The following is a 25009-nucleotide window of genomic DNA, read 5'->3' as shown; positions in this document are numbered from 1 at the left end:
GCGCAATACAGGCTAATGTTAACATTTGAAGAAGGCCTCTTTACCAAGCTCCAAACTAAGATAAATATCTCAAAATGTGTATAAAATATCAAAAATCTGAAGAATGAGTTTTATAGCTGAATGTCTTGTGACCGTTTTAAAGTTGGAATGAAGTCTCTAGCTGAAAGTATGTGGAAGGAGTAGCATTTGGTGCACCGTGTAGGAGGTAAAAGAGGATTTGAAGGTTCATTCCATTGAGTTACATGTTCAAAAAAGAGTTTAAAAAGCTGAATATTTCAAAAACTATAACATATTTTTAACAAGTTGAAAGTTTCCCATCATGTACTGAAAAAGCTGAATATTTTGATATTTGAATGTAGCTGAAAGTATGCTGAAGTTATTGAGAGCCAAACTATTTGGTGAAATAAGAAGAAGAAGAAGAATTCCATTAATGATAAAAAACGTTTATTGTGGTACATTTCACATCATATTATATGATTAGAAACAGCCAATCAACTCAAGTGCTTTATTCAGCTGCTTCTTTTCCCTGTAAAAAAGCAAACCAAATATAAATACATACAGTATACAAGCATTGACATCATACTCTGCATACATCTGAATGTTTTCTCTGTCGTTCATTTCATAAAGAGTTGGGCCATATTTGTTCTGTCAAGACTTAAGTATTGCATGAAGAGATATTTAATTTAATTTTCATTCATAAAAGCTGAAATGTCTTTATAGTTACCTTGCCAGAGTCACGGCCCTTTGCTCTCAGTTTGTTGACCTGGGACTCTGCAATGTCAGCACGCTCCTCAGCCTCCTCCAGCTCATTTTGAACCTTCCTGCACTTGGACAGATGAGTATTGGCTTGTTCCTCCTGGAATAAGAGATACATAGTTTAAGATACAGAAACCTTCAAACACTTTAAAATATAATATAATAATGTGATGGTAATCTTAACAATCGGCAAGATTTGCTGGTAAAAATAAATCTGACATATCTACAAAACAATGTATATATTGTCCTTACCGCCTCCTCAGCCTGCCTCTTGTAGGCCTTCACCTTCAGCTGCAATTTGTCAACCAGATCCTGCAGCCTGGCAACATTTTTCTTGTCCTCCTCAGTCTGTGCCAATTTAGATTTGCATGTTTAAATATTTTAAAAGGTTAGTATATTATATGAATCGGTACTGTACATTTTAACTATGAAAGTAACCATACCTGATAGGTGAGCTCCTTAACTCTCCTCTCATATTTGCGGACACCTTTAACAGCATCTACTCCACGTCTCTGTTCAGCCTCAACCTCTGCTTCCAGCTCACGCACCTTTTGAATAACATTAAAACATTAAGTATCCAGCTTGTTTTCAAAGGTTTCTTTCAGCTATATAAATCTTAGTATGAATTTTTTTACCCTAGACTCCAGTTTCTGGAGCTGCTTCTTGCCACCCTTCATGGCCAGGTTCTCAGCCTCATCCAGACGGTGCTGCAGGTCCTTAACAGCAACCTCCAGGTTCTTCTTCATCCTCTCCAGATGAGCACTAGTATCTTGCTCCTTCTTCAGCTCCTCAGCCATCATAGCAGCCTACAGGAGACATAAAACATGTTAATTAGAAATATCAACAAAAAAAATGGCCATTAAAAGTAGGAACACATGACATTGAAACCTACATCAGTGATGGCCTTCTTGGCCTTCTCCTCTGCATTCCTTGCTTCCTGCACAATGTCATCCACTTCACCCTGGACCTGGACCAGGTCTGTCTCAAGCTTCTTCTTGGTGTTCACAAGGCTTGTGTTCTAAAAAGGTACAAATATTTAGCCTCTTAAGTCATCACATGCCTAATATTCATGTTAGTTGAAATTGTATTTGATTTTTGAATTATTGAAAAGATTAGGTTTGTTCACCTGAGAGTGCAGAAGTCCAACACGCTCACTGGCATCAACCAGCTCTTGCTCAGCAATTTTGCGACTTCTCTCTGTCTGTTCCAGAGCAGCTCTAAGTTCCTCAATTTCAGCCACCATAAGACCGTTTCTACGATCCACCATAGCAGCCTGCTCCTTGAAGTCCTCCTGGGCTCTGACAGCATCATCAAGGTGCAGTTGTGCATCCTAGTGAGAAAAAGATCAGACATATATACATGAATGCCAAAATGTAGCCCAATCTACCATAGTTGGAAAATAAACTGTTCCTTTTCTATACCTTCAGCTGTGCCTGCACATTCCTGAGCTGCTTCGTGGACTCAGCAGCCTGGCGGTTGGCATGGCTGAGCTGAATCTCCATCTCATTCAGATCTCCCTCCATCTTCTTCTTGATTCTCAGGGCATCGTTCCTGCTCCTGACCTCAGAATCCAGAGTGCTCTGCATGGAGTCAGTCACTCTCTGGCTGTTCCTCTTGATCTGTTCCATCTCTTCATCTTTCTCTGCCAGCTTCCTGTCCACCTCACCCTTAATCTGGTTGAGCTCCAGCTGGACACGCAGGATCTTAGACTCTTCATGTTCCAGAGTTCCCTAATGAAATCAAACAATTAAACACTCATCTTTGCCTTCAAACACTGATATATATTTGTCAATGATTTTTAATGTTATGAACTCCCAGGAAAGAAATACCTCAGCCTCTTCAAGAGCTGTCTGGATCTCAGTCTTCTCTGTCTCCACCTGCTTCTTGTTCTTCTCCAGCTCATGGATACTCTTGCCAGTCTCACCAATCTGTTCAGTCAGATCTGAGATCTCCTCTGCAGAAAGATACATGGGGTTTATCATATTGTTGAGCCTTAAATGGTAAAATATCAACAAAATGTCCAACTCATGTTGAACTCTGTGACATTATGTAGAACTCACGTTGCAGATTCTTGTTTTCACGCTTCATGGTCTCCAGATGATCAAGAGCCTCCTCATAAGAGTTCTTCATCTTGAACAGTTCAGTGCTGAGAGAACGAGCCTCCTTCTGTGCTCCCTCAAGCTCTGCCTGACCCTCCTCGTACTTCTGCTTCCACTCTGCCAACACCTGAATAATACAATGCATACAGTTTATTTGGTTATGTTAAAGTCTCAGGGCAAAATAAATATTCATGTCATTGTTTGTGTGTTTTGACCAAACTCAGTAAATTGTGTTACCTTGTCAAAGTTCCTCTGCTTTTTGTCCAGGTTGGCAGCAAGGCCATTGGCCCTCTCCACATCAATCATGAGGTCCTCCACCTCACTCTGGAGCCTCTGTTTGGTTTTCTCAAGAGAAGCACACTTGGAATTCACTGCCTCAATCTGTTCCTCAGCCTCCTGAAGGCGCTGGGCAAGCTTTTTCCTGTTTGAAAATTGAGGTATTTGTGGCTCAGTTAAACTCATAAAGTTACAAGTTATTTTCTAGTTATATTTGCATATATGAAACAACTAATTACCATATTAATTAATCTAAATGATTGGCCTCAAAGTAAGAAGCTATACACATTTTAAAATACTAATGTTATTACCAGCAATTCAGGAATCAGTAGAGTGTTTGCTAAAATGCTACACTTCTGGCCATTCAACAGTTTGAATGTCACTCACTTGGATTCCTCAAGCTCCTCAGTGCGCTGGATAGCATCAGTTTCATACTTCGATCTCCACTGAGCCACCTCACTGTTGGCCTTGGACATTCCACGCTGCAGCTCAGCCTTGGCCTCCTGCTCCTCTTCAAACTGCTCCCTCAGCAGATCACAGTCATGGCGGGCTGATTGCAGGCCATGGGCAAGAGCATTCTTGGCCTGTTGTAAGAAATATTATTAACATTTACACAATTTCTAAATCACAAACAAATCATACAAATATATACTATCTTAAAGGTTTCTTACCTTAACCTCCTCCTCAATCTGTCGCTTCAATTCATCAATCTGCTGTGTGGAGGCCTGCTTGCCTCTGGTCAACTGAGAGACAAGAGCTTCCTTCTCTTCAACTTGACGGCTGAACTCACCTTGTGTGAAAAATATTATAATACGTTAGTTTGTGTTACGTTTCTCAATCATATACTCCACAGATGGTTCACCAAAAACATGTAGATACCATTTTCTGTCAGGAGACGTGCTTTCTGTGAACTTGTGTCATTGATTTGGCGGACGTTTTCATCATTCTTGGTCTTCAGTTCGCTAAGTTGGTCCTCAAGAGTACGGCACATCTTTTCAAGATTTCCCTAATGAGGAAGAAATCAACAAGATTAGTGATCAGATTTTATTCACAAAATAATTTACATGATGTACTATATTCATATTGGTAACATATAATATGATACAAAAAAGCATGTAATGCTAGTGTACCTTTGCCTTAGCAACATTCTCCATGTTGCTAGAGAGGTCATCAATCTCCATCTTGTATTCACTCTTTTCCTTCTCAAGCTTCTGCTTGACACGCTGGAGGTTGTCAATCTGCTCTCCCAGCTCAGCAACACTGTCAGCCTGCTTCTTGCGAAGGGCAGCAGCAGTTGCTTCATGCTGCAGAGTGGACTCCTCAAGGTCACGACGGAGCTTCTGGAACTCAGCCTCACGCTTCTTGTTCATCTCAATCTGAGCAGCGGTGGCACCTCCAGCCTCCTCCAGCCTCTCACTGATCTCCTCAAGTTCCCTGGAGAGGTCAGCTCTCTGCTTCTCAACCTTGGCACGAGCTGCACGCTCAGCCTCAATCTCCTCTTCCAGTTCCTCAATACGAGCCTGTTGAATGTACATGTTTTCTCTTTTAGCAATCATTCACCTTATTACACATAATAGCAAATGTATGCAGTATTGTTAAGTGTAACACAATATCTCACCTGGAGCTCCTTGATCTTCTTCTGGAGCTGAGCACCCAGAGACTGCTCATCTTCAATCTTGCTAAGGAGCTGACTGCATTCAAAGTCCTTCCTGTGAACAAAATTGATAAAGTGCATTGAGTTCATGCCATTGAACACTTCTTTAAAGAAATGTATGTTGTTTAAACAGAAAAACTAAGCTACTTTTTGATTTTCTCATCAGACTGCTGCTTGTCATTCTCAAGATCCATGACGGATTCCTGGGACAGTTTGAGATCACCCTCAAGCTTTCTCTTGGTTCTCTCCAGGTCCATACGCAGCTTCTTCTCTTGCTCCAGAGAACCCTCAAGCTAAACAAAGGTATACATTTTGAATTATCATGTTCAAGAATAATCTTGCTTTGCCAAATCAAGTGACTGTAAACTTACATCATCCACTTGCTGCTCAAGCTTGGTCTTGGCCTTGGTCAGAGTGTTGACTTTGTCTTCCTCTGCCTGCAGGTCATCAAGAGTCTGCTGATGAGACTCCTGAAGGGCTTTCTTTTCCTTGGTCAGCTTAGCAACGCTCTCATCCTGAGAGGCCATCTCCTCGGTCAGGTTCTTCACCTAAGTGTGCAGGAAAGATTTTGTTAATACAAATAAATAATTATAATCTCACTACCTGATGGACAGATCATTGATTACAAACCTTGTTCTCAGTGGCATGTTTCTCCTTTTCCACTTTGGCCAAGGTAAGCTCCAGGTCATCAATATCCTTCTTGAGCTCAGAGCATTCATCCTCCAGCTTTCTCTTCTTGGCAGTGAGCTCAGCATTCATTTCCTCTTCATCCTCCAGTCTCTCAGTTGTCTCTTTGAGTTTGGCCTCCATCTGAATCTTACTCTTGATGAGTCCCTCACATCTCTCCTCAGCATCAGTGAGATTGTCTCCTTCCTAGACCATTTTCATACATGTTAGCTCTTATATATTCACAAACATGAAAAAGCGTATTTGTCTGTTGACTAGGGCTGCAACAAAAGACTAATTTGATAATTGATTAATGAAACGATTAATCGACTATTCGGACTATTACTGTATGCCTTGCACAATTTCTCAAGCGCTCTTATTTAGCCATCAACTTTTAGATTTAGCTTGAGGTTGTTTTAGGCATGTGGAAACTAACAATGAAGACAATAAAGATGAATACTTGATTCAAAAATACATATATTATTAAATTAACAAAACACATTTTGAACAAAATTAACATTGCTTTTAATTTAAATTAAATAAATGATATTTCACATCAAAAGAAAAAACAGTGTTTTAACAAATCGTATTAAATAATCTGATGAAAGAACTGTAAACAGAATAGCCGAAACTTTAACAAAATAAATAACTCTGTTACCTCTAATCATTAACCCATGTTTGTATCATTGAGTTAACTCTGTGTGTTGCTGCTAGCATACAGAACACCTGACGTGGAAACGTTACTCGTGGATGGGGCTACAGAGCTACTAGAAAGACAGTCGAACCCGGTGCATTCCTCCGTCTGGATGTGGTGCACTTTTGCTAAATGTTTAGACAAATTGCTCGTGTTACCGCCCTTACATGCTAAACTCTTATTGCACTTTTGGCAACGAGCATTCTCCACATCGAGACGGGTAAAGTTTAACCACACCTCGGAGCACGTTCTCTCCGCCATCTCCGCAGTGTGTTGCTGCATGTAGCAGCTGCGTGTGTGTAAACTGCCCCGCCCCCTCGCACACAGACGGGGGAGAGAGAACTCGTCTGATCGGAAATACATCATAGACGCATTTGTTTGTCTTTTTGCATATTAGAAACGAGTTGGCGACACTAAGACTGCGATATAATGTTTTTGTAGCAATAATACATGACATATATTTTTTAAATGTCTCCAGTACCGATAAAAAGACCAATAACGTTGGAGCTTAACGGCGCGTAAAACACATGTGATGACGTTGCCAACGAATCGACGACTGAATTAGTTGGCAACTAATTTGGTAATCGATTTTAATCGATTAAGTCGATTAGTTGTTGCACCCCTACTGTTGACGTTTACTTACAGATGCTACTTGCAGAGCCAGATCAGTCTTCTCCCGCAGAAGGGAAACCATCTTCTCCTCCAGTTCCTTCTTCTTGGCCAGGGCAGTAGCCAGGTCAGTTGTCATTTTTTCATAGTTCTCCTTCATATTTGCCAGCTCCTTCTCAGTTTCAGCAGTCTGCAGCAGAGGCTTAATCTTGTAGTAGACCTTCATCCATGGCCAGTGTTTGACATTCATGAAGGAGCGCACGTTGTATTGGATGGTGTATACGGCTTCCCTGCACAGAAAAAAATTGGTTTTAGACTTTATACTGTATTTATGTTTTTACACCATTGATCAGAATTAGCAGTTTTCAACGTGCCTCCTTGCTGTCATCTTGACAAACTCTGTTCGCATGAGATAACCACGACACAAAGCCTGAGTAATTCTGACCAGAGATGCCAGTTTTTCGTCTCTCATCTCCTCAAGGGTACCCAGCAGGCCAGCCTTGAAGAACACCTGAACAAACAGAAACAAAAAATTATTTCAGAATCAGAATACCTTTTTTCGAGGAGGGGAAATATAAATGTCTGTCAGCAAATAAATGATGAATTCAAGTAATGAACACTTCAAACACTGTATAACAAGCAAGCAAACAAACAAAATGCAATATGTGACTCCTATTTACATGATGGTTTTTGGTCGGATGGAATGGTTTTAAGGCCAAGTCTTAATCACTTGTTTCATCATAATCAAGGAAGTATTGTTTTTTATCTTTTATTATTTGCCGGGATGGAAAAAGAAAGGCTACCAGAGTTGACCTCCTGAGGTAGTTTCATTAATTACATGTATAATACATACTACCGTAGTCACAGTAACATCCAACAAATACACTGTACAGGTATTCAGACCCGGCGTCATGGGCGGGCCCCATGGGGCCGGGCCCGCCCATCCAGGATTTGGGCCCGGCCATCCAGGATTTGGGCCCGCTGTTTTAATCAGGGCTGAATACAACATTTTAATTGTTTTATTATTATGTTCAGTGGCGGCGCCAGGGTATACTTGGGTAGGCTACAGCCATACCAATAAATGGCTTAGCCCCACCATGAAAAATAATTTTAAAGTAAGCTAAATAAAGTCCGCCAACTCGCGCGGAGTAAATTGCACAGACAGCAGTTAGTAAGATTGTTTTCAGCAGTCACTTGTCTGGAAATACCGAAGACTAGAAACGGTTTGAAAACTTTTGTCACGTAGTGATCATCTTCTCAATAGAACATCTTTGATAATGTCTTCTGGCCAATCAGAATCAAGATAACGACGTGGTGTTGTTGCAGGAAGTCCCGACGGAGAATATTTTTGCTGTAGTTACGTGTTGATAGAAATCAACACGTAATTAAATAAGACCCCACGGTTTGATGATTGATGTGTGGGCTGTCTTTCATTTTGACACACGGAACAATGGGGGCTATCAACCCTTATCCACAATGTAAAGTAATTCACAGCCTCTTCCCTCTTCTCTCTGTGAGGAGCAGCAGGTTCAGCTTTCAGAACAAAGTAACAAAAAACTGAAATGGCATTCATTTTTTTTTAAAATATGTTGTGTAGTAATAGATTTATTTATTTTTCTTCTCAAGAGAGGACCAGAATGTGTATTTTATGTTAGTATTTCAAAAAATCTCCTGGGGGAGAATCTCCCCAGACCCCCCTGCAGGCGTTGGGTTTTCAGCATGTCAGCTCTTTCACAATTCAGTTTTCCCGGGAAATGTAAGTTTCGGGGTGGGCCCGCCCTGGTACATCAAATGCCCGCCCAGAGACGTATGTCTGCCGCCGGGTCTGAGCGTATTTGGTAAATATTCATTAGCTCAGTAATGAAGTAAATGTAAAGTACTTACCTTGGTGTGTCCAAATTTATATTCATCATGAGGAACATCAATTGACCCAAGCAGCTTCTCTGAAGCCTTCTTGTTGTCCATGAACTGACCGTCAGGGATGACACCGGCATTCAGCACCTTGTATCTATATGAAATAGTTTATTGTCAGGAGGAGCATTACATTGTAATAATGAGAGGTTAAATTTCTATGTATAAAAACATTATACCTCTGCTTGAAGTCAGCATAGAGGATCCTGCTGGGGAAACCTTTTCTGCAGATTCTAATACCCTCCAGGACACCATTACACCTGAGCTGGTGGATAACCAGGTGGTTCTCCATAAGACCTGTACAAAAAAATATTATATATTTAATTATTTGAATAAATAGTAGGTATTTTAGTTGATGCAGCACAGAATTAAAAACCAAACCAGTCATCAATACTGTTGTATATGTACCTGGAGTCTTTATCTCATTGGGAATCAGGCAGCGCACAAAGTGAGGATGGGTGGCCCTCAAGTTAGTCATCAGCTTGCCCAAGTTCTCCTGTAATCCATAATGGTGTCTCATGTCATGAAATGCCACAATTGGGAGTTTTGGTTTAAACAGAGATCTATTAGATATGTTTGCTTTGAGAAAGCTTACCCTGAACTGTGAGGACACAGTCTGCATAGAACCACCCTTCTTCTTGCCTCCCTTCTTAGTAGTATCTGTTGATGTTTTGTTAGAATGTCACAAAATTAGCATAAACAAGTAATAGTTGATGAGTTAAAATAATATTACAAATATACATTTGATTAGTAAAAAGTATATATTATCTCTGGTTTTAAATGTCTTTACTGTAGTTACTATCTTACCCTCAACTACTGGAGGATACAGTGAAACCAGCAGTTTCACTGAAGATTTCATGTACAGCTGAATGACAGAGTCATTCAGGGGATCCTTGTTCTTGTCCAGCCAGCCAGAGATGTTGTAGTCCACGGTACCAGCATAGTGCACCAGGGAGAAGTGGGCCTCAGCCTTGCCCTTTGCGGGCTTTGGCTTCTCAAATGCTTTGTTTTTGCCAAGATGCTGGTCATACAGCTTGTTCTTGAAGGATGTGTCTGAGGCCTTGGGGAACATGCACTCCTCTTCAAGGATGGAGAAGATGCCCATGGGCTTGAAAAGGTTGAAAGAGGTATTTCATTTAGTGATACATTATAACAAATAAAAAAACTGTTACATATGATGTATGATATAATAAATGAAGTGGTTACCCTTTCAATCAGCTCAATGCAGGCAGCCAAGTCCATACCAAAGTCAATGAACTCCCAGATAATACCCTCCTTCTTGTACTCCTCTTGCTCCAGGACGAACATGGTGTGGTTGAAGAACTGTTGCAGTTTCTCATTTGTGAAGTTGATGCACAGCTGCTCCAATGTATTGAACTGCAAAAGGACATATCATCTTCATAATCTCTTACAAGGCAATAAGAACTATTATTTATTGAAAAGTATCAACTGCTAAATTGTTCAAACTCTGGCTTACATCAAAGATTTCAAAGCCAGCAATATCCAGCACACCAATGTAGAACTGTCTAGGTTGTTTGGTGTCCAACATATTGTTGATACGGATGACCATCCACAAGAACATCCTCTCATAGATAGACTTGGCCAGGGCAGGCACTGAGTTGTTGACCTTAAAGAAAAAAGTATATTATATTATTTTCAAGATACATGCCACTAAAATTCCTAAACTAAAATGTAATCAAAGATCGCCCTTGAATTTAGAATTCAATTAGAACTCATTGACAGAAGTACAGAAAATGCCAACAGACATTGCATATCTTTTTCCTAATGAAATCTGTACTACTTTTTTTGTTTATAAACAGTAGAATGTTCGATATTGACCATCAGTGTTTACCTGAGGTACAGTCTGTCCCTTGGTGACATACTCATTTCCGACCTTCACTCTAGGATAGCACAGACCCTTCAGCATGTCAGCGGAGTTCAGACCCAGCAAATAAGCAACCTTGTCAGCATCTGAAAATAATTCAGAAATGTCCATCATAATTTGTGAAGAACACAATGTTTTCAAGAAATGTATCAATGTTGTTGCCAAGCTCTAAGCTTTGAGCTAAGAGTAAATACTCACCGTCTGTGCCATCAGGCTCAGCCTGCTCCTCACGCTGCTTTTGCCTGAACTTCATGTTACCATGGTGAAGCACAGCACCGGTCATCTTGTAAATGCTCATCTTCTCTTCATGAGTGAAGCCCAGGATATCAATAGCATTCTGATGTGAAAAGACACAAAAAACACAATTGTTCAAGCAAAAGTTCTTAAAAGAGCTGTAATGATGTTGCATTTGTTTCACAAAGTCTATTTAAATATGTTGAATTCAAAATTACTCACATCCGTGGCTTCCAGCTCCACTTTGTCATCAATGCTGGCCACAACGATCTTACCCATGCTGCACATGGGGAAGTCGTAGGGGTTGGTTGTGAGGAGTGCCAGTTCTAGAATCCAAAAAAAATAAACATGTCAGTAGATATTTTTTATAAATGTAAAACTCTAATAAGGTTGAAACAATTGCAATATCTAATTCTCCTTACCAAGGAGCTCTGGTATGTGGCCGGTCATCATCTGGTAGAAGATATGGTAGCCTCTCTCTTCCTCAAGCTGGAATGTCACTCTAGACTTCTCCAGCAGATCTACAAGTTTTGAACATGTCAGTGCCAGGCTAAATCTTACTTACAGTAGTTTGTATACACTATAAGGATTGTTACTTACAAGTCTCAATATCAGCACTAGCCAGTTTGCCAGCTGTGTTGAAATGGATTCTGATGAATTTACCCTGTTTGAAATAACATAATCATTAATGTCCCTCCACATGTGCAATGTAACAATGCTTCTCTCGTTTGTAGAAACTGTTCCATACTTACAAAACGAGAAGAGTTGTCATTCCTCACAGTTTTGGCGTTACCATAAGACTCAAGCAATGGATTGGCTGCAATAATCTGATCCTCAAGTGACCCCTAAAATCCAGGTTAAGAATAGCTGTCAGGAAACAACTTCATTTGTTCATCCCTGAAAAAACATCTAAAGATAAAGAATCCTGAATCGTCATCATCATAGAGTAACATACCTTTGATTCGTCTCTCTTGGGTCCAGAAACTGAGATTGTTGCAAAGTACTGGATGACACGCTTGGTGTTCACAGTCTTTCCAGCACCAGATTCTCCACTAGGTAGAGACAGAGATTATTAAGAAATTAACCAATATCTTTGATTAATCTTAATTAAAACTAAATGGGCACAATTGTAAATGTTAAAAACTTACGTGATCAAGACAGACTGGTTTTCCCTATCTGTAGAAGTAAAACAAACATAAACCAATCAAGTACATGTTTAAAACTGAAACCCTATACTGATGCGTTTTAAATGAGTGGTAATGACTTACCAGTAGCCATGAACTGATAAGCGTTGTCAGAGACAGAGAAGATGTGGGGTGGAGCCTCCATACGCTTCTTGCCTCTGTAGGCACTTACACATTCAGAATCGTATACTGGGAGCCACTTGTAGGGGTTCACAGTGGCACAGAACAACCCAGAGTAGGTCTAAAATATATCACAGAGAATTTAAATGTAACTTCATGTTTCCAGCAAACATTTTTCAGTCTCATTAGGCAATTAGTCTTACGTAGATCATCCATGCTGCATAACGCTCTTTGAGGTTATACAGCACAGAGGCTTCATTGAGATGGGTCATCATGGCCATGTCCTCAATCTTGTCATACTTGGGAGGGTTCAATGGGAAGACCTCCTCTTCTTTCACTACCCTCTCCTAGAACAGGAAATGTGTTACAATGAGAAATGATCAAATTTAATTCCTTGTACACACGGATTTAATGATACGAACCTCCTCAGTTCCCAGTATTTTGACAGTGACTTTGGCACCATCTTTCGTGAGGATTGTTGCCTTCACGTACAGCTCCTTGACATCAGACACAAAGCAAGCACTCTTGGCATCAAATGGTGCATTTTGAGCCTCAATTCTTTCCCTTTCTGGCTTACGAAGGTAAATGGCAGCCTTGCCATACAAGGCCATCTCCGCGTCGGTACTCATGGTGGCAGTTTATTTCTGTGAAGTACACACAAGTAAGATAAATTGTATTAATCTTACTTATTTTAATGTTTTCAATCAATTTGATTCAACAGCCCAGAATGTCTGTCATCAAATAAAAATAAACATATCCCCATTAAATAGAATTCTCCTTGAAATTGAAACGGAAGGATTCAAATCAAATTCTCGTTAAATCGTCAGACAAATGTGCACAGCACTACTAAGTGAAATGTAGTCTTTGAATTTAACCCATCCTAGTATTAGAAGCAGTGGGCAGATACTATACAGGGCCCAGGAAGCAGTGTGGGGGTCAGCTGCTTTGCTCTCAGAGGTAGGAAGTAAACTGAAATGTGGATTGGTAACTGTCCACACTTCAATTATTTTCCTGTGCACCAGAACACATTCCAGTATGGAGTTAAAAGTAATTAGCTCATTAAAACGTTTTTCTAACTTAGATTGACGGAATAAAATATATTTACAAATGTAATGTAGTGGAAATATGTTCATACCTGTTCCACTCTTATTGAAAAGTCAGAAATACTCCACAATCCTGTTGAGAAGATATCATATTGGTCTTAAATCAACAAAATTGTTCATGATATTTTTTACAATGAATCTATATTTTAACAAATTGAGCAAATACAGAATGCATTGAAATGCTTTACAGCAGAAGATAAGCCTACCACAAGCTGAAGTCTCCAAAGGTCTTCCACCACACCACACCACTCTGTCCTGTTGGGCTCCCTCATATACGATCTGGATTGCTTACACAGCAAGGTTAAATCTGGGCCTTTGCCAAATACGGTGTGGACAACAGGTGTTGCCAGCACATGTTGTATTGGATCTGGGGGGGCTCATAATTCAGTCGCCGTAAGTCTCCTTCTAACATGTTCTTTCATTCTGTTTTTGAAACCTATTTTTCTTGAAAATCATATTAACTAATAACTTGTAATTTAGAAAAACCTATTTATATATTTTACATACAAAACATATATCAAAACATATATCTATCTTCCTAGTAAGGAATTTGAACAGCTAATCCACTTATTTCTAACGTCTCGTTTAGACTATTGTAACTCCCTGTATATTGGTGTTGATAAGTGTTTGATCCGTCTCCTGCAGCTGGTCCAAAATGCGGCTGCATGCCTTCTTACTGGGAAGAGACGTTATGACCACATCACACCTGTTTTGGCAGACCTTCATTGGCTTCCTGTCAGTTACAGGATCCAGTTAAAGTACGTACTTGTTGTTTTTAAATCATTGCATGGACTGGCACCACATTACCTGCCTGAGTTGTTGCACCGCCATGCTCCAGCTAGAGCAGGGGTCTCCAACCTTTCTCCACCTGAGAGCTACTTTGAAAAAATGAAAGTGGCCAAGAGCTACTTGCATCGCATTGCTTACATTTATTCACATAGCACTCATCAGTTGAATTAAGCTACTTTTGTGTGAAATTGCAATACCTAAAGCTTATCTAAAATCTTAACTTCACATCAAGGTCCAAGAAAACGACAATTTCTCACATATTAATATGGACAACATAGTAAATACATCACTGAAGATTCACATAAATGTCCAAGAGCAAATTACAATGTTTTCACTTCTTATTATGGCCCACATAGTAAATACATCGCCTTAATCACCACCTTGCAAGCATCTTATGGCACGTGTAAAATAAGTGCATTCACTCTTTTTTACAGTTAGTGAGATGACTGGCGCTGCATGGAGTCTACCATACAGGTGTATGCTGGACCCACTTAGGTTCACTCTAATAGAGTCATTCATGTTCATCAGTCGGTCTTGTTCTGTATTTAGATTTCATTCATGCCAGAAAAAGCTGCTTCACAAAGGGATGTATACAGAACCAAATAAAGCAGACATGTTTAGTGCTGCTTGGTGAATGTTCTTATAGTTTTCTGGGTCTACAAGGCTCCAGAAATGTTGTGAGTTTTGCTGAGACTTAAACTGAACATGATTTTGGAGATTTATAACCTCCATCTCCATCTCCACAGGATTGACACTGAACAGTGCAGCCATCTTTTCTTCTTCTTCGTGTTGACATGAAATTATAAACCATAATTAATCAATTGTATAGGTCTAGCCTCCCTATATCTGTGTGTGACATTTTTCCATCCTCAAAAACAAAAAACTAATACTTCTGCAGTCTAGCTGCAGCTTCAAGCAACGGTCTTCTGTTAAAAAAAGGACACTGAATGTCTTGAATGAGGCATCACACACATGACTTAAGTCTGAACACAGCAGACAACAGGAGTATTTACAACAGCATTATAAAAACAAAAATAGTGCATGTGGATGCACACTTACATTCTCTGTCTTACTGTTACATGAATCCCATGAATGTATGAGATTAAGTTAGCTTCATTATCTCAATCAGTGATTAAGTGAATAATAAAGTTTCTATCAGCCTGTCACTCTTATTAGTAGTTATTTTTCAGGAGGGGGCGGGGTTTGGAGGAACGGAGAGGAGACGGTGATTGAGGAAGCTTTCCTCCTGCCTTCACAAACTTTACACGCGTATTTATCAACTGAAAATAGCAAGAGGACATTCATACTCTGCAATCCAAGACTTGATTGAATCCACCAAAAACCTGACATTACGATAATGAGTGTTTTTCAAAAACACAAATCCCTCCCTGTGTGTCTGAGCCGCAGCGACGCGGACTGATTCAGAGCGGGTCATTCTGCCGTTGGTCCTGCTGGAGAAAGCAGACTGCTCCATGTGTGGTGTCGCGCTGTCACATCTGCTCCTTGATCTCTGCGTCACGGACCAATTTTATATTTGTGTGACAGAAACAATTCTAAAATAAAAACACTTTATTACTTTATAACGTTACTACGCTATAATCGATAATCGAGCGGCGAGCTACTGAAAAGCTGCCCGCGAGCTACCGGTAGCTCGCAATCGAGGTGTTGGAGACCCCTGAGCTAGAGCATTGCGCTCAGCTCAGCAAAATATGTTGGTGGTTCCTAGGTGCAGGAAAAAAACCAGACAGGGCTTTCAGTGTTGCAGCTCCCTGACTGTGGAACAGCCTCCCAGCACATATCCGGACTGCTGAGTCTATTGAACTTTTTAAATCTCAGGTAAAAACTCACCTCTTTGCACTGGCTTTTAATACTAGTTGAACATTACATTTTTATATTTGTAGGCCTATGTGTTTTTATTTTATTTTTTATATGTTTCTAGTTGTTGTGCTTTTTATCATGTTTTTAATTATTGTTTTATTATTGTACTCCCATTGTGTTATTTCATATTGTAGTTATTGCCTGTACAGCACTTTGATCAACTGAAGGTTGTTTTAAATGTGCTATATAAATAAATAAATAAAGATTGAGATTGATTGAGATATATAACTGACCCCTGACCATCTTTTAGTTTACACTATATCATCATAGAATGATTTTAAGCCACATTTTACAGTCTGATGAAAAAATTGTGGAACAAAAAACTTACATTTTAATTAATACATATGTTTTATAAAGTTCTTTGATTTTTAAAATGTAATTGTTCATCGTGACACGATGATACTGATCATCTTTACAAAGTTTGATTACTTTTACCATGGAGCAGTTTAGCATCCAAAAGTAAATGGTCTAATTACATAATTAAGTGCTTCAGTAAAATAAAAAGAGAAATTAAACATACACACATTTGTATACATTTATGATAAATCACAATTCCACGGATTAAATTATTCCCATATTCATTTAACTATTTGTATTCGTATATATTTATCCTTACTTAAAATACAACATCATTGTTGTACTCATTTATTCTGTCATAGTCTGCTCCATCATTCACCAGTAGTTTTCCATTCACCTGTCTCACCTGTTTTCCACACCCACTCGTTAACTCACTCTCTTTCTCTTCTGCACCCATTAGCTTCTGCCAGTATTTAAACCCGCACCTGACACACATTCTTTGCCAGATTGTACTTTGCCTCATGCTTGTCTCTCCCGCGTTCAAAACTAGATTGCCTACCCGGTTCCGACCCTGCCTGTCCCCGACCTGCCTGCTCTGCCTGTTTCCTGATCCTGCCTGTCCCTCGACTATCCTGCCTGGCCTGTTATCCGACCCTGCCTGTATCCACGCTGACCGCCTCGCTTACTCCCTGACCCTCTGCCTGTCCCTGACTCACCTTCTGCCCGCTGTCCTCCGGTGCGTTATACTGCCCGGTTGGTATTCCTCCGATCCAGTGGAATCTCCAATAAAGTATATTACCAATTCTCCTTGGTTTCTCGAGTGCTGCATTTGGGTTCTCCTTAAGATTGTGACAGAACAATCTGGCCAGAACATGGACCCAGCGCACTCCTCTTCACCAAGAGACCGTTTCGAGAGAGTTGAGGACGCTCTCCAGAGGCAGGAAGCCTCGATAGCCATCCTGGCCACCGAGGCTCATCATGCTACATATTCACAGGACCAGACGCTAACCTATTTAGCTGCGCAGCTACAGCAGCTAACGGCTACGGTGCAGCAGCTAGTGGCAGGAGTGGCCACTCCAGCGCCTCTTCCTATGCCGTCAACACCCGCTTCTGCATCACCTCTGATGGGATTTACCCCGGAGCCTCGGGTGGGCAACACTTAAGGAGGACACCAGGGAATTTGTTAATGCCTGCCCCGTTTGCAATCAGAACAAGTCTTCTCACCAAGCTCCTGCTGGTCTCCTACGACCTCTGCCTATCCCTCATCGCCCCTGGTCTCACATTTCGTTGGACTTTGTTACTGGTCTGCCACCGTCCAACGGACACACTGCCATCTTGACGGTGGTAGACCGATTCAGTAAGATGGCTCATTTTGTGCCGATACCCAAGCTCCCCTCAGCTAAAGAGACGGCGGAGCTGGTCCTGCTCCATGTGTTCCGGCTCCATGGGCTGCCTACTGATGTGGTTTCCGATCGTTGTCCTCAATTTACCTCGGTGTTCTGGAGGGAATTCTGCACGCTCCTTGGGGCCACGGTCAGTCTGTCATCCGGTTTCCATCCGCAATCCAACGGTCAGACAGAAAGAAAGAACCAGGAGATGGAGACGACCTTACGCTGTATAGTCTCCAAGAACCCAGCGGCCTGGGCTAAACAGCTGCTCTGGGTCGAGTACGCCCACAACACTCTGGTCAGTTCGGCCACCAAGCTGTCCCCATTTCAGTGTGCTTACGGGCTTCAACCCTCTGTTTCCGGCCCTGGAGAGGGAGGTTACCTGTCCGTCCGTCCAGGCTTTCATCCGTCGTTGTCGACGGAACTGGAATCAAGCCCGGAGAACTCTCGTCTGTTCGGCCAACCGGTACGCCTCCTCTGCCAACCGCCGACATTCCGAAGCACCTGTCTACCAGGTGGGCCAAAAGGTATGGCTTTCCTCCCGGGATATTCCTTTACGGGTGGATTCGAAGAAACTTGCACCTAAATTCATTGGACCGTTTGAGATTGTCAGGATAATCAATCCTGCAGCAGTAAGGCTAAGACTGCCTCGGACTCTGCGGATTCATCCCACCTTCCACGTTTCCAGGATCAAACCTGTCCGAGAGAGTGCCTTGGTTCCTGCGATGCCTCCCCCACCACCCCCCCGGATGATTGACGGCGGGCCTACGTACACTCTCCGACGACTTCTTCGTTCCCGTCGCAGAGGAAGAGGAGTCCAGTACCTGGTGGACTGGAAGGGTTACGGCGCTGAGGAGAGGTCTTGGGTTCTAGCTCGTCATGTGTTGGACCCCCGGCTCATCAGGGAGTTCCATCGGCGTAATCCCGAGCAACCATCTAAAACCGTCACGTCGATGGGCAGAGACACAGGGAGAGTCTCTCCTCTTACCGTCAGCTCTTCAGAGGAGGACAGCGAGGGGCAGGCTTCTGATGAGGATGCAGATTCCCACAGGGGGCAGGAGAGGGAGGCGGAAAGAACTTTTTCAGATGAGTATTAATCCCATCTCCCACCCTCATCTGTAGATTAGCATTTAGGGACGTCAGGAGCCGTCCATTAAGGGGGGGGTTCTGTCATAGTCTGCTCCATCATTCACCAGTAGTTTTCCATTCACCTGTCTCACCTGTTTTCCACACCCACTCGTTAACTCACTCTCTTTCTCTTCTGCACCCATTAGCTTCTGTCAGTATTTAAACCCGCACCTTACACACACTCTTTGCCAGATTGTACTTTGCCTCATGCTTGTCTCTCCCGCGTTCAAAACTAGATTGCCTACCCGGTTCCGACCCTGCCTGTCCCCGACCTGCCTGCTCTGCCTGTTTCCTGATCCTGCCTGTCCCTCGACTATCCTGCCTGGCCTGTTATCCGACCCTGCCTGTATCCACGCTGACCGCCTCGCTTACTCCCTGACCCTCTGCCTGTCCCTGACTCACCTTCTGCCCGCTGTCCTCCGGTGCGTTATACTGCCCGGTTGGTATTCCTCCGATCCAGTGGAATCTCCAATAAAGTATATTACCAATTCTCCTTGGTTTCTCGAGTGCTGCATTTGGGTTCTCCTTAAGATTGTGACATATTCAAGCAATGAATTATATAAGTACATATTAAACTAGAAAATGCATTTCCTGCTGAAAATGTGTGTGGATACTGTAAAGTGTAATCTGTGTACATTTGTTGCTGAATTTAGCTGAAAAAGCTGAATATTTTATTAGTTGAATGGTCTCTGTAAGTGTGTTGCTGAACTAGCGGAGAAATGCAGAAAAGTGAAATGATTTGAATCAAAATTGTTACAGCTCAAATGCATTGCAATGACTTTGTTGAAAACTTGAGGGTGAAATGTTAAACTAGAAGACTAGGAAAAATAGTGAAGAAGCTTAATGCAATGTGAATAATTGACATGCGCTTCTTGTTTTATTTTATATTCATCTGTTAAGGCAAGGCAAGGCAAGGCAAATTTATTTATATAGCACCTTTCAACTCAAGGTAATTCAAAGTGCTTTACAAAAAATGAAAGGCATTAAGAAAATGGCATTTAAAATCAGTCATTAAAAAGAAAAGATAATAAAATAAACATTAAAAAAAAAAATACATGAATAAAAGTTACAGTGCAGTTTAAGATGTAAATAGTTCAATTAAAAGCAGCGACAAAAAGAAAAGTCGTTAGTCTGGATTTAAAATCCCAGAAACCTGCAGGTTTCTGGGAGTTTGTTCCAGATATTTGGAGCATAATAACTGAACGCTGCTTTTCCATGTTTAGTTCTGACTCTGGGGACAGAAAGCTGACCAGTCCCTGAAGACCTGAGAGATCTGGATGGTTCATAATTTAGCAGAAGATCAGAAATGTATTTTGGGCCTAAACCATTCAAAGCTTTATAAAGCAGCAGCAGTATTTTGAAATATATTCTTTGACACACAGGAAGCCAGTGTAAAGACTTCAGAACAGGAGTGATGTGATCCACTTTCTTAGTGTTAGTGAGGACTCGAGCAGCAGCGTTCTGAATTAGCTGCAGCTTTCTAATATATTTTTTAGTGAGACCTGTGAAGACACCATTGCAGTAGTCAAGTCTACTGAAGATAAAAGCATGGACACGTTTTTCCAAATCCTGCTGTGACATTAGTCTTTTAATCCTAGTTATATTATTTAGGTGATAGTAGGCTGATTTAGTAACTGTTTTAATGTGACTGTTGAAACTCAGGTCAGAGTCCATGACTACACCTAGATTTCTGGCTTTATCTGTTGTTTTGAACATTGCAGACTGAAGCTCAGCGCTAACTTTTATACGTTCTGCCTTGGCTCCAAAAACCATTACCTCAGTTTTATCTTTGTTTAATTGGAGAAAGTTCTGACACATCCAGTCATTGATTTGTTCAATGCACTTACTCAGTGTTTGAATTGGAGCATAGTCTCCTGGTGAAATTGTTATGTAAATGTGTGTGTCATCTGCATAGCTATGGTAACTTATTTTGTTGTTTTTCATTATCTGAGCCAGTGGTAGCATGTAGATGTTAAAGAGAAGAGGCCCCAAGATGGAGCCTTGAGGTACCCCACATGTCATATTTGTCAACTCAGATGTGTATTTACCTATAGAAACAAAGTTTTTTCTGTCCTTTAAGTAGGATTCAAACCAATTTAGAACTGTTTCCGAAAGTCCCACCCAGTTTTCTAGTCGGTCGAGTAATATGTTGTGGTCAACAGTGTCAAACGCAGCACTGAGATCTAATAATACTAACACGGAAGTTCTGCCACTGTCTGTGTTTAAGTGGATGTCATTGAAGACCGTTACAAGAGCAGTCTCAGTGCTGTGGTTTGGACGAAAGCCTGACTGGAACACATCGAAACAGTTATTTAAATGCCAGAAGTCATTCAACTGTTGAAAAACAACTTTTTCAATGATTTTACCTAGAAATGGCAGGTTTGATATGGGCCTGTAATTGTTCATTACTGAAGCATCTAGATTATTATTTTTTAAGAGCGGTTTAATGACTGCAGTTTTCAGGGCCTGTGGAAAAACACCTGAGTGAAAAGACTTGTTTACTATATGAAGTAGATCTGAGGCCGTGCAACGAAAAACATCTTTGAAAAATCCTGTTGGAATAATATCAAGGCAGCAGGAGGAGGATTTCAGAAGTTGAATAATGTCCTCTAGGTTTTTATCATTAATCTGATGGAATTGTGTCATGGTGTTTGAATTGATATTAGGTGGACATAGGGACAACACATTTGCTGTACCTGATGCAGAGGCACTGACTGCTTGTCTGATTTTCTGAATTTTGTCAGTGAAAAAGGAGGCAAAATCATTGCACGCCCTGGTGGATAGAAATCCAGAGGCTACTGACACTGGGGGGTTAGTTGTTTTTGTTTTTGGTAATGATGTCAGAGAAGAAAGACTGTTGTGCATTTTTCAATTCCAAATTATAAAGGCCAAGTCTCTCTTTATAGATTTCAAAGTGAACCTGGAGATTTGTTTTTCGCCACCTGCGTTCAGCTTTTCGACATTCTCTTTTTTCTGCTCTCACGGTCATGGCCTTTCTCCATGGAGATATTTTCTTCCCAGTCACTTCCTTTACCTTAGTTGGAGCAATGGCATCTATAACATTTTACATTTTTGAATTAAAATGATCTACTAGCTCATTTACTGAGATGTTAGCAGGGGCAAGTGTGGAAGAAAAATTCTGAATAAACATTTCCCTAGTATTTTCAGTTAAATATCGCTTTGTGGTTACCTCTTTTTGAACATTTTTGTGAACAGAAATAGAGCTCTCAAAGAAAACACAGGAATGGTCAGAGAGTGCAACATCAGTCACCACAACCTTAGAGATATTCAGACCCTTTGAGATAATTAAGTGTGCCCCTTATTGTGCGTGGGCTCCGTCACATGCTGAGTCAGTCCATAGCTATCAAGAACACAAAACAGTTCTTTAGCCCCTCTGTCCTGGGGGTTGTCAACATGGATGTTAACATCACCAACAATGACTAGACGGTCAAAGTCAATACACACTATCGACAGCAGTTCAGGAAAGTCATCAAAAAAGCTTGCACAGTATTTGGGTGGTCTATAGATATTTAGGAACAGAGCTCGAGAGGAGCATTTCAGCTGAAGGGCCACATATTCAAAAGAAGCAAAGTTCCCATACGATGTCTTCCTGCATTGAAGGGAAACATTGAACAGAATAGCAACTCCACCCCCTTTCTTATGCATTCTTTCCTGACTCATAAAACTAAAGTTAGGAGGTGTTGATTCGATAAGAACAGCTGCACTGTTATTTTGTTCAATCCAGGTTTCCGTTAAAAACATAAAATCAAGATTGTGCTCAGTGATAAAATCATTGATTACAATTGTTTTTCCTGCCAGAGATCTGACATTTAATAAAGCTAGTTTAAGTTTGTTAGATACACTATCAGTAAGATTTTTTGTGACAAGCTGTGGCTGACATGGAATCACTGCTAAATTTGATAAACTCACACAAACGTTTGAGCACTTCCTGTTTCTAAGCTGATTCACCGCTCTTAATCTATTACCTATCAACAACACAGATATCGGCAATGCTACTGGCAGGCAGGGCCCCGGCATGTCCTGGAAAGAATTGAGAGTGCCATACGCCCTTGAGCCTGGACCCAGCACATATCAGTAAGAGTTTGTTGCGTTTTGTACACACACATCCTTATCAGGCTTCGGAGACTGCAGATGCTTTCTTGAAGGGAGGGGAGGTGGTTGACGTAGGGCACGGTGATGGAGACGGGGGAGATGGTGTGGGGGTAAAGGACATGCTGCCAGGGGGGGAGGTGGTTGACGTAGGCACGGTGATGAAGATGGGGGAGATGGTGCGCGTCTCTGCGGTGATTTTGGTGGGCGTCGTTGAGGAGCGGGGGTAAAGGACATGCTGCCAACCCTGCGTATCGCCTTAGTTTGGTCTTTGAACTCCAGGAAGGAATCGGTGCCAACCCTCTGTATCTCCTTCGTGTGTTCAGCGATCTCCAGGAGGGTGGGCGAGGGTGAAAGGGTGAACGGAGAGTAGAGAGAGCTGTGGGGTGAAGGAAGAGTATCCTCAGAGGTGATAGGGGGGGTGAAGGGCGGTGGAGACTCCTCCATTTGTCTCCCATAATCAAGACATTCCTCAGGTGGGTGCAGTGATAGATTTTCAAGGTTTTCTGAGCGATGTGTTGTGTCTTTCTCTTGTTTTGATTCCTCTTGTTGCTTGTCCTTGGCAGAGGGAACAGATTGATGACGTAGGCAGTTGAATACGTTAGAGATAAACAATTTCACTCCTGACTTGTTCAGACAAACTCCATTTTCCTTAAAAAGATGTCTGCGGTATCAGAAAAAGTTAAAGTTGTCAATATAATTGACAGAATGGTCAGTACAGACAGTTGAAAGCCAGGTATTCAGTTCAAACAATCTGCTGAATCTCTCCACTCCTCTTCTGACTGGCGGTAGAGGGCCACTGATGAACACCTCTGCATTTAGAGAGCTGACAGTTTCCAACAGACATTTAAAGTCTTTTTTCAGCACTTCTGACTGTTGTTTCACAACATAATTTGTTCCAATGTGCAGTACCACATTCTTCACAGTCGGATGTTCAGCCCCAATATGCAGGATCTTCTGAGCCAAGTCAGAGACCACATCCTTGGGAAAATAGAGTACTTTGGTGTTGTTCTTACTACACAGACCTTTTACATCTCTACAGCAGAGTCACCCACAATCAGAGTTTCAGGCCCAGTCGTTAGCTTTCCCTCTAGCCTTTTACTTTTGGAGTAGCTATTGGTCCTTACCCTGCTGTGTGAAGAGGACAGGTTATCCAGGTCATCAGAAAGAGATCTCCGGTTCTGTGTCAGCGGAGCGTATCTGTTCTGGATTGGCACACTCTGTGGTTTAGGAGGATTGTTTACAAGATTTAAATTCCCCACCCTCTATCTTCCATTATCTACTTCACCTTTTCTCCTGCATGCATCTTCTCCTGTAGCTTCTTTGCATTATAATTATCTTTGTTTGACTGCTCTTGATGCGATAAATCATTTCTGCAGAAATATGGGGAAACCAAGGATCTGTGGGTTTTTTATATTTGCTGCCAATCAACAGACTGCCTCTTTCAAAAATCCTCATTTATTTTTCCTCAGTATCTTTTCCACCCAGGACTGAGAGCTCATTAGATTCAAACATAATATTCAAGTCAATATGATTCACAGACTGTGTTTTATGAAATTATGGATTTCATCATGCTTAAAAACACCGTTTTTTAAAACAGCAAAGACGACTCAATTAAATCAATATAAAATTAAGGAACACAAATAGTCGTGTGTGTGTGTGTGTGTGTGTGTGTGTGTGTGTGTGTGTGTGTGTGTGTGTGTGTGTGTGTGTGTGTGTGTGTGTGTGTGTGTGTGTGTGTGTGCCACCGACACACGCACGGTTCTTATTATACATCCATGGTCACCGATCCTTATCCCTACAATAATGGCGGCAGAGTTTTTAAAGAGGAACAGGAGGTGCTGTTCTGTGTAATTGAGTAATTGAACAGGAAATGGAAATGAGTGGGATGAAAATTAATGAAGATGGAGTGGGATGACTAAATGAGAAGAGGAAGAGTTACCGTCTCTGTTCTATCTTCTTTCACATTCAAAAGATCACAGGTTGATTCGTATTGTAATGTTGAGAGACAGAAAGTTCTATACCTTTTATTACAATACGTTTGTAAAGGCCTATGGACTAGAGTTGAACATTAGGAATAGTTTCAAACTCACACAGTAGCATTCACCTAAAGTAAAACAAATATATGACAAGTATAATAATCAGTGAAATGTGCTACTTAGGCCTACACATATTATACAAAATGAAAGGAGCGAAAAATAACTTACAAAACCTATTTTTCAACAGGC

The 25009-nt window shown here is 41.2% G+C and overlaps 1 protein-coding gene across 1 annotated transcript; it reads right to left on the bottom strand.

The window, feature by feature from the left end:
- Window positions 1-451: 451 nt before the first annotated feature.
- LOC117460039 (myosin heavy chain, fast skeletal muscle-like) lies at window positions 452-12551 on the bottom strand. The gene is made up of 39 exons (XM_071205604.1): window positions 12507-12551; window positions 12292-12435; window positions 12053-12209; window positions 11933-11960; window positions 11740-11836; window positions 11537-11629; window positions 11385-11448; window positions 11207-11305; window positions 11007-11110; window positions 10749-10887; window positions 10518-10636; window positions 10143-10292; window positions 9872-10042; window positions 9473-9773; window positions 9261-9325; window positions 9074-9161; window positions 8845-8962; window positions 8639-8762; window positions 7129-7265; window positions 6789-7044; window positions 5416-5658; window positions 5157-5333; window positions 4933-5078; window positions 4750-4840; window positions 4262-4651; window positions 4011-4137; window positions 3803-3921; window positions 3519-3715; window positions 3093-3276; window positions 2817-2982; window positions 2586-2710; window positions 2178-2486; window positions 1883-2086; window positions 1649-1774; window positions 1392-1562; window positions 1200-1304; window positions 1009-1104; window positions 725-856; window positions 452-526 (listed from the first exon to the last, which is right to left on the bottom strand). The coding sequence occupies exons 1-39, from the start codon at window positions 12549-12551 to the stop codon at window positions 506-508; spliced, it is 5628 nt and encodes a 1875-aa protein (XP_071061705.1). The 3' UTR covers window positions 452-505.
- Between the last annotated feature and the right edge of the window lie 12458 nt (window positions 12552-25009).

This window comes from Pseudochaenichthys georgianus, chromosome 15, assembly GCF_902827115.2.
Source record: "Pseudochaenichthys georgianus chromosome 15, fPseGeo1.2, whole genome shotgun sequence".
NCBI lineage: Eukaryota > Metazoa > Chordata > Actinopteri > Perciformes > Channichthyidae > Pseudochaenichthys > Pseudochaenichthys georgianus.
The sequence above is the reverse complement of the archived record's forward strand: the minus strand, read 5'-3'. Positions and strand labels throughout refer to the sequence as shown.